Source organism: Jaculus jaculus, chromosome 18 (assembly GCF_020740685.1).
Source record: "Jaculus jaculus isolate mJacJac1 chromosome 18, mJacJac1.mat.Y.cur, whole genome shotgun sequence".
NCBI lineage: Eukaryota > Metazoa > Chordata > Mammalia > Rodentia > Dipodidae > Jaculus > Jaculus jaculus.
Window position 1 is genome coordinate 12059958 of NC_059119.1, and position 9703 is coordinate 12069660.

Here is a 9703-nt window from a genome sequence, read left to right on the forward strand (position 1 = left end):
AGAGAATGGGCATGCCAGGTCCTCCAGCTGCTGCTGCAAAAAAGCCAAACCAAACCAAAACAAAACAAAAAACTCCAGATGCATGTGCTCCTTTGTGTATCTGGCTTTATGTGGGTATTGGAGAATTGAACCTGAATCCTTAGGCCTCACAGGCAAGTGCTTTAGCTGTTGAGTCACCTCTTCATCCCCCAGGAATCCTTTTGTCTCCACCTCCCCAACACTGAGATTACAAGTGCACAACACCACACCCCTCACTTTTTTTTAATTTTAAAATTAACTAATCAATTAATTTACAATTATAATTTTTAATGTATTTATAATTATAATTTATAATTAATTAATTAATTTACTTATTTGAGAGCAACAGACAGACGGAGAGAGAAAGAGGCAGAGAGAGAGAGAGAGAGAGAGAGAGAGAGAGAGAAGAGAATGGGTGTGCCAGGACCTCCAGCCACTGCAAACGAACTCCAGACGCGTGTGCCCCCTTGTGCACCTGGCTTACGTGGGTCCTGAGGAATTGAGCCTCAAACCAAGGTCCTTAGGCTTCATAGGCAAGTGTTTAACCGCTAAGCCATCTCTCCAGCCCCACCCCTCACTCTTCTGTGGGTTTTTTGGTATCAAACTCAGGTTCTTATGCTTGCAAGGTAAGCACTTTACCAAATGAGCTAGCTTCCCAGCCCTGGGGAGCAGCTTAATGCTGTTGCGGGTGTGTGGCCTAGGGTGTCTATGTTTGTGAAGGTCAGTCCTTGTTGCTTTCCAGGGTCATATCTGTGGCTGAAGAAGAAGAAGAAGATGATTCTTGTGCAAATAGTCCTAATCCTGACCTCTCATGAGCCTCTCCTCTGTGACATTGGTCTTGGCTGCTCCAGGCGTTACCCATTGCTGGTCGTGGCCAGCTGCGAAGGACTCTGGGAGGGACCTCATCAGAAAGCTCGGGGTGGGGGGGGGCGGGGGACTAGAGGGGATCCCACCAGCGGGCTAGGCTCAGTGGACACCAGCTCTGCCTAGGGACTGCAGATGGCGATGGGGGCCACTCAGAAGCAGTCAAGGGCCATGAAAGGAAGGAAGAAAATCGTGGCTTTCCAGGACAGGAAGTAACAAGAGGGGCGGCTGGTCCCACTGCCACGCAGTGTGTGGCCCTGCTAGGACTTCTTTGTAGAGTGAGTGGTGAGTGAAGGCACCCATGCCAACCCAGGAGCCTCCTGCCCAGAAGATCACAGACAGAGGTGCAAGCACCTACAGTCTCTGAGCCATGACTGTGGCTCACTATTGTAAGGAAGCGGGTTTTATTTAAAAATATTTTATTTATTTGAGAAGAGAGACAGATATATATATATATAGAGAGAATGGGCACGCCAGGGCTTCTAGCCAGTGCAAATGACCTCCAGACACATGCACCACCTTGTGCATCTGGCTTATATGGGTCCTGGGGAATTGAACCGGGGCCCTTAGGCTTTGTAGGCAAGCACCTTAACCAGTAAGCCATTTCACTAGCCATTGTTTTTTTAATTTTGAGACAGTATCTCAAGTAGTCCAGGCTGGCCTTGAGCTCGCTGTATAGTGAAGGATGGCTTTAAACTGATTCTCCTCATGAATACCGGGATTATAGGTGCACACCACCACACCCAGCTTAAGCAGGCAGATAACAGCTCAGATGACTCGGGGTTGGAGCCATCCAGATAGATGCTTGCTACCTCTCTGTCTCAAGCTGAGGCTGGAAGGGCCTTGGTGGGCTTCATTCGTCATCCAGCCAGTCACCCGCCAGTACTTGCCATTCATAAGAACTCTGCAGGGCCTGGGCTCGTAACAACCCCATCGATACGATAAGAAAGACCTCTCTCTGCCCCTTTCTCTCTCAAGTATACATATGCAAAAAAGGGGGCTGGAGAGATGGCTTGGTGGTTAAGGCTCTTGCCTGCAAAGCCAAAGGACCCAGGGTCAATGCCCCAGGACCCATGTAAGCCAGATGCACAAGGTAGGACATGTATCTGGAGTTTGTTTGCAGCAGTTGGAGTCCCTGGCACGCCCATTTTCTCTCTGTCTCTTTGCCTCTTTCTCTCTCTCAAATATAATAGTTTGATATAACAATTTTTTTTTTTTTTGGTTTTTTGAGGTAGGGTCTCACTCTGGCCCAGACTGACCTGGAATTCACTATGGAGTCTCAGGGTGGCCTTGAACTCATGGTGATCCTCCTACCTCTGCCTCTCGAGTGCTGGGATTAAAGGCATGTGCCACCACGCCTGGCTGATATAACAATTTGAGATAAATATAATAAGTATAACTTGAGACCACCCTGTCAGGGAAGGCGTGGCGGCAGAGTGGTGAGGTGACTGGTGATGTCACTTCTGTGGTCAGGAAGCAGAAAGATCTGAATGTTCTTGTTTAGCTTACTTTCTCCTCCCCTGCTTCCCCTCCCCCCGAGATAGTGTCTCACTCTAGCCCAGGCTGACCTGGAATTCACTATGTAATCTCAGGGTGGCCTTGAATTCATGGCCATCCTCCTCCCTCTCCTTCATGATGCTGGGACTAAAGACGTGCGCCATCACACCCAGCACTTTCTCCTGTTTATTCAATCTGGGCCTCCAGCCCATGGAATGATGTTGCCCACTTTCAGGTGGGCCTTCCCTCCTCAACTAATCCTCTCTGGAAACACCATCATTGACATGACATGTCAGAGGCTGGTCTCCCCGGTCATTCTTTTTAAATTTTTTTTTGTTTATTTTTATGTATTTATTTGATAGTGACAGAGAGAGAGAGAGAGAGAGAGAGAGAGAGAATGGGCATGCCAGGGCCTCCAGCCACTGCAAATGAACTCCAGACATGTGCGCCCCCTTGTGCATCTGGCTAACATGGGTCCTGGGGAATCGAGCCTCGAACTGGGGTCCTTAGGCTTCACAGGCAAGCGCTTAACCACTAAGCCATCTCTCCAGCCCATCCCCAGTCATTCTAAATCCAGTCAAGCTGACCATTATGAGCAGCCATCACAGAATGACTGATGAGTGAGGAGGTGCTCCAGCCTCTCAGGGCTGTGGGGAGCCCTGCCCTTTCCCCAGGAATCTCTCACCCCTAGACTACCTTCCTCTAACACACCCAGTTCTACGGTTAACAGCTTGTCAGACTCCACCATTATAATCTCTAGAGACCACAAAGTTGGTGGGAAAGAGATGAGGGTAACCATAGCAACCGCTTAGAAAACAAAAATGTCATCTGTGCTAGCCCTGAGTTTGGAAGAGAGACTCCTTGGAGAGAGAGAGAGAGAGAGAGAGAGGGAGGGAGAGAATGGGTGCGCCAGGACATCCAGCCACTGCAAAAGGAATTCCAGATGCATGTGCCACCTCATGCATCTGGCTTATGTGAGTCCTGGGTAATCAAACCTGGGTCATGGTTTATTGTCTATAATTATGTCTGTAATCATGGAAGTTGTAAATAATAAACAAAAGGGATGCAAGCACCTGATGTCCATTTGCAGTGACAAGAGACACTGATGTGCCCATAAGCACATGCGCGTGCTCACACTCATATATGCAAATTAATTTAAAAAATATTTTTATTTATTTATTTGAGAGAGAGGGAGAGAGCGAAAGAGTGAAGAACAAATATATAGAGAGAATAGATGTGCCAGGACCTCCAGTTACTGCAAACAAATTCCAGACACATGCATCGCCTTGTGCATCTGGCTCACATGGGTCCTGGGGAATAGAACCTGGGTCCTTTGGCTTTGCAGGCACGTGCCTTACCCCCTAAGCCATCCCTCCAGTCAGTTTTAAAATTATTTTTATTTTGGGCTGGAGAAATGGCTTAGTGGTTAAGCGCTTGCCTGTGAAGCCTAAAGACCCCAGTTCGAGGCTTGATTCCCCAGGATCCATGTTAGCCAGATGCACAAGGGGGCACATGCGTCTGGAGTTTGTTCACAGTGGCTGGAGGCCCTGGAGCGCCCATTCTCTCTCTCTCTCTCTCTCTGCCTCTTTCTCTCTCTGTCTGTTGCTCTCAAATAAATAAATAAAAATAAATAAAAAATATTTTTATTTATTTATTTGAGAAATGAATTTTAAAAATTTATATTACTTATGTGTGTATTTTATTAAAATGGATCACTAACATCGACACTTTCCACCAGGGGTATGTTCAATCCCCTGTGCCACCACATCCATCATGCTTATGACATATTTATTGGTTCCCTCTCAAGCACATGATGACACAGGCCTTGAGTTATCGGAGGCAACATAGGGGACACGAAGAAAACAGAAGAGCAGCGAGGGATGCAGTTCGGCTAACAGATGCACTTCCCTCGCCAGAGCGGGAGGGTGTTAGAATCCCAGTAGGGACAACTTCTTGGCCTTCTGACAGGCTGCTGGCCAGTTAGCTCTGGCCTGTGCAGCAGAGACTCTCAAGTAAGTTTGGGGACATCGATGGGCCTAGGTAGTGTGGACAGGGACACTCACGGTGGCTTATGAGCCCGGCTGCCTTAATGAGAGGTCCAAGCGTCGGTCTCCGTCTATCTGATGGGACTGTGAAGGGCTCCCACTGGGAGAGCCTCCTGCAGCCACCGCGCTGGGAGCTCACCGTTCCCTCACCACACGGCCCCACTGCGGTTTCCTGGCGGTTCTCCCAGAAGCCCCTGGGGGGCATAGTCCAGGCAGGTTCCCCCGCGGAGGTGGGGCAAGCACCTGGCGTGGTAGAGGAACTTCAGACGGCCGTGGCTCAGGTTGCACTGCTCCTCGTGGGAGCCAGATTTTGGAGCAAGGTCACAAGAGCCAAGCAGATCATCGTCCCAGCCATTATCCACATCCCAGATCTGCACCCTCAAGGGTCCCCCCGTGGCCAGTAGCACGTTCCCGAAGTCCAGCTTGGTCGCCCACCTGGGGTTATTATTGTTCCACACCGTGCCGGTCCTCAACTCCCGGCTACCGAAGAAGACCTTCACGTAGGCGTCCGTCGCTGTGCTCACGTCTCCCCAGAGATTCCACGCCTGGACGATGGTCACCTCCAGGTGGGCCAGGCCCCTCTGGCGAGGACAGCAGTCCTGGGTGGTGACCGTGGAGCCATCGCACACGCACTGGCATGGGTCACGGGGGCTCTTCCACTGGCCTGGTTGGCAGGGCTTGCTGCAGTCCTTCCAGCGGGCCCTGCCCGTCAGATACTGGCTCACGGCCCCCCTAAGCGCCTCCCGCCGAGGGTCCCCGCTTTCCACCAGCACGTGCAGGGGCTCCAGCGTGTAGTCCACCAGGCCGGGGCTGCCGGCCAGCGCCGACACCCAGTCGGAGAACTTCTCCGGCCCCGCCTGAGCCCCGAACAGCAGGTCGTACGTGGAGGCGTGGTGGCCACCGACCGCTTCGGTGTGGCGCTCCCGGTACGCCTGGTGAAAGGAGGTGGTGACTTTGTGCTTCTTTTTCTTCTCCTCGCAGGCCTTGAACTGGCTTGAGGAGTCGGCGCGGCCGCTGATGCTGACCTGGGCTTCCACGGCCAGGCAGTCGGCCACCTCGTCGGCCGTGAGCCCTTCCAGGGCCAGCTCGCACGTGCGCAGGGCCGTGAGGGCCAAGATGCGGCCCCCCAGCTCCACGGACTTGATGAAGTGGGTGCCGTAGGAGGAGATGAGCTGCTGGTAGGCAGGCTGCGTGGAAGTATTGAAGTGAGGGGGCAGGTTCTTGAGCGCTTTTCTGAAGTCGGGGTGCAGTGGGGGCGAGTGCACCAGGTGAAAACTGCGGAGAGGGACAGAGGAGCATTGGTTCGATTCCCCAGAGCCCACATGAGCCTGATGCACAAGGTGGCACATGCATCTGGACTTTATTTGCAGTGACTGAAGGGCTTGGTATGCCCATTCTCCCCCCTCCGCCTCTTTTTCTCTGTCAGATAAATAAATATATAATATTAAAAAGGAAGGCGTGCATATCAGTTGTCCCAGAAAGGAAGAGAAAATACCCAAGGTCACACAGCAGTGAGGAGAGAGGACCTAGCCACGTCTTCCATCTCTGTCCCTGCCTAGGAGGCTGGTAATGCCCAGCAAAGAGAGACACTTAAGTGTTACCATGCTGGGGCTAAGGCATAGTCTTGTTCCCATCTCTCACTGGGCCCATCCAGATTTGGGTCGCCATGGAATGGGGGGGGGGGTCTCAGGGCTGTAGCAACTGCAGTCTTTGCAGCAGGATTGTGGGACACCTGGACAAGTACCCTGCCGTCTCCGAGCTTCCTCCTCCCTCTCCTGCCTCCTCCCTGACCCCAGCTGGCATCTCACCTGTACAGGCGACACTCCACCAAGTCGCTATTGAAGCTGTACTGGTCCTGGTGGGTCTTCTGGGCGGCGAAGTCCGCCGCTCCGGAGTGTGATCCGGCCACCGAGACCTGCACGTTGTTGCTGGGCTGCGGGTTCACGTCCAGTCCTGCCTTCCAGTCGTTCTTGATGTTGGCAGCGGCTTCCCGGGCCACAGCCTCGGCGGAGCTGGCCTTGGCGGTGGTCACATGCCGCTGGCAGCCGGAGCCCTGGGCCCTCCAGTGGGTGAGCGCCAGGGGCAAGCGCTGCGGGGCGCCCTCTTGCAGGGCGTTTTTGCAGAGCGTGCAGGTGCCATCAGGCCGAAGGAACCTGTGCGTGTCCACTGGGAAGGCGCCTGAGCGGCGGAGGCTGCTCACGTCCACACCTTCCCCAGCCAGCCACGCTCCGGGCACGAAGCTGAGCTTCCGCTTGCACTCCGAGTGGGTGGCCGTGTAGCAGGGGGCAGGGACCAGTGGGGGCAGCAGCAGGAGAAGGCCCAGGAGGAGTTGGTGCCTGGCCATGGAGCTCTGGGCCCTGGAGAGCTGAGGGTTAGAGGGATGAGGGATGGCTGACCACTGTGCATCAACAGGAGGACTTAAGACTGGGCTTTAGGGTTGGGGTCCTCCCTCTCTATTGTGCACAGGGGCTCCGAGACTGTCGATCCCACAGTCACATTGTCAGAAGGAGCTCAACATTAGGAAGATGTCATAATCTAAGGCCTAATAGGAAGCTAAATTGATGACCCAGTGGAGGCTCATGAGGAGAGAGAACAAAGGTTGTATAATAGGTTTAGGGGAGGGCCTGGGGATCCAGGGGAGCCCAGGTTCTGGAGAAGTGTTATTTTGTCCGCAGTAAAGGTCAGCCTTTCCCTCCTGACCCTCCATCCTCCATTCTGGGGATTGTTCTCAGGGCCTCATGCATTGTAGGCAAGCCCTCTAATGATGAGCTACACCTCAGCCCTTTATGTTATTATTATTAAAAATTTTTTTAAAGTTTTTTAAAATTTTTATTTATTTATTTGAGAGTGATAGACAGAGAGAGAAAGAGGCAGAGAGAGAGAGAGGAGAGTGGGTGCGCCAGGGCCTCCAGCCACTGCAAATGAACTCCAGGCGGGTGTGGCCCCTTGTGCATCTGGCTAACGTGGGTCCTGGGGAATTGAGCCTTGAACCGGGGTCCTTAGGCTTCACAGGCAAGTGCTCAACCGCTAAGCCATCTCTACCCCCCCCCCAATTTTTTTTTGAGGCAAGCCCAACAGACTGTCCTCTTTTTATGAGAGAGAGGGAGGGAGAGAGGGGAGGAGAGAAGGAAGGAGAGAGGGGAGGAGCATTGTTGCTCCAGGGCCTCTAGCTGCTTCAATCAAACTCCAGACACATGTGCCACCTTGTGTGCATGTACAACCCTGCACCTTTCATCACCTTGTGTGTCTGGCTTACATGGGATCTGGAGAGTCAAACATAGGTCCTTAGGCTTTGCAGGCAAGTGCCTTAACTGCTAAGCCATATCTCCAGTCCCACTTTACATTATTTTTATCTATTTATTTATTATTTTTTTGTTTTGTTTTTCGAGGTAGGGTCTTACTCTAGCTCAGACTGACCTAGAATTCACTGTGTAGTCTCAGGGTAGCCTCGAACTAATGGCAATCCTCCTACCTCTGCCTCCTGAGTGCTGGGATTAAAGGCGTGTACCACCATGCCTGGCTATTTAAAAAAAAAAAAAATGAGATAGAGTGTCACTATGTTGGCCTTGAACTCTTCAGCCTGGCCTGGTCTTGAACTTGGGATGCTCCTGAGTAGCTATGATCACATCCCGTGTCACCAGGCCCGGCTCCCCCCTAATTCTTATGCTGTCTTTGTCTCTGTCTCTCCCTCTGGCCTCTGCCCCTCATGCAGCCCCCTCAGACCAGGGAAGGGAAGGAGTTGCAGTGTCCCCTCCCCCTCCCCCCTTGTTTGCCGTGAGCATCGCAGCTGAGCCTGGTGGAAGAGCTCCGGCCCTACTCGGCAGTGAGTGGAAGCTGCCTCGTGCCCACACCCCTGGCTGTGTGAAGGAGGGTGCCCATCAGTGCCCCGCCTGCTGCCTTTGGTCTCCTGTCTGGCATTCCCTGCCAAACTCAGTGGACTTCCAGCAACGGCGGGCACCTAGCTGTTGTCAACTTCCGGGCCAACCATTGACTAGAGGGTTCTTCTAATGGCTCCAACTGCTCTTCTGGACCTGCTCTTGACCTGAAATCTCCCTGCAAACTAAGCCCCCTCAGAGGCTGCCCCCAAGCCTGCCACAGAGGACTCAGGGACAGGGGATGTAAGGGGGGGAGCATCTCACCCCCTTAACCAGAGCCTTCTGTTCTCCACCCCAAGGAGTGCCTGGGAGGCAGAGTCTCCAGGCTGGGACGTGAACAGGTGAAGGGGGATCCCTCCTTCCGACCACCCTACCGCCTGTCATGATATAAACCCAAGGAGCTCGGTCCCCTCACTGGCACTTTTCCTTCCCTCCTGACCCCTTCGCGTGTGCGCGCGTGTGCACGCGTGTGCACGCGTGGGCACAGGCACCACAGCTTCAGTCCTCCATATCCACCTTGTTTGAGGGACGGTCTCTCGCTGTTCAGCACCCTGCTTTCATCCAGGTTAGGGGGCCTGTGGGCGCCGCCTGCTTCCGCGCGCCCCCCCCCCCCCACTTCTTCCTGTAAGACTCGCAGACACTACAGACACCATTTCTGCCTTGACGTGCAGTCTGGGGATCCGAACCCAGGCCCTCACGCTTGCACGGCACGCGCTCTCCCCCCAACCTCGCTTTTCCGGGTCTCGCTCTGCAGCCCAGGCTAGCCTGGGGCTCCTCAGTGCTGAGGTCACCGGCATGCGCCACCGCGTCTGGCCTCCTGGGCTTTTTGAGCAGCTCCAGCTGTCAGGACTGTGAGAATGGGGACCCTCTCCCTTTCGTTTCCATCAGGCCCACAGGCGGACAGTCAGGGGCCTGGGCGAGCCAGGGCTGTTGATTTAGGGTCCCAGCACTTCCAGCTCGGCCCTCAGCTTCCGTCTCCCCCACCCTCCTCTTCCTCCCTACCTGGAGTCCTGCCGAGGGAGCCGTCGAGCCGGGGCGACCTTGGGTGGTGAAATGGTGGTGTCTCCCCGAGGCAGGCCCACCCTAGTCCCCTTCGCATCACTACTGTTTCCTGCCCCGCCCTCAGACTGTGGTCACAGGTCCCACCAGCACCCCCACCTTGCCGTCACCTCCTCATCCGGTATGTGACAGCCCTCAGGAAACCAGCTGTGAAGGCCACGTGGCCGCTGACCAGCAGGATAGCTAGCCCTTCTCCATCTGTGGCCTGGGCGTATAAACTGTGTGAGGGAGACAGGCTTTTTGAGGGAATTGATGAGAGCCTCCTGGGTTTCCGTGAGCAGGCGAGGTGCCTCTCTGTGCCTTGGTTTCCTCAACTAGCCACGGGGATGATCACAAGACATGCCC

At 53.9% G+C, this 9703-nt stretch overlaps 1 protein-coding gene across 1 annotated transcript; it reads right to left on the minus strand.

Annotated features, from left to right (window-relative positions):
* Positions 1-4182: 4182 nt before the first annotated feature.
* On the minus strand, positions 4183-9412 carry Prf1 (perforin 1). The gene is made up of 3 exons (XM_004657892.2): positions 9302-9412; positions 6233-6789; positions 4183-5699 (listed from the first exon to the last, which is right to left on the minus strand). Exons 2-3 carry the CDS (start codon positions 6766-6768, stop codon positions 4571-4573), a joined length of 1665 nt encoding a protein of 554 aa, XP_004657949.2. The 5' UTR covers positions 6769-6789; positions 9302-9412; the 3' UTR covers positions 4183-4570.
* Positions 9413-9703: the final 291 nt, after the last annotated feature.

Coding starts and splice junctions, on each gene's coding strand:
- Prf1 (XM_004657892.2), bottom strand. CDS start 6,768: ATGGCCAGGCACCAACTCCTCCTGGGCCTTCTCCTGCTGCTGCCCCCA. Junction 5,700..6,232: donor GTGGAGTGTCGCCTGTACAG/GTGAGATGCCAG, acceptor CCCTCTCCGCAG/TTTTCACCTGGTGCACTCGC.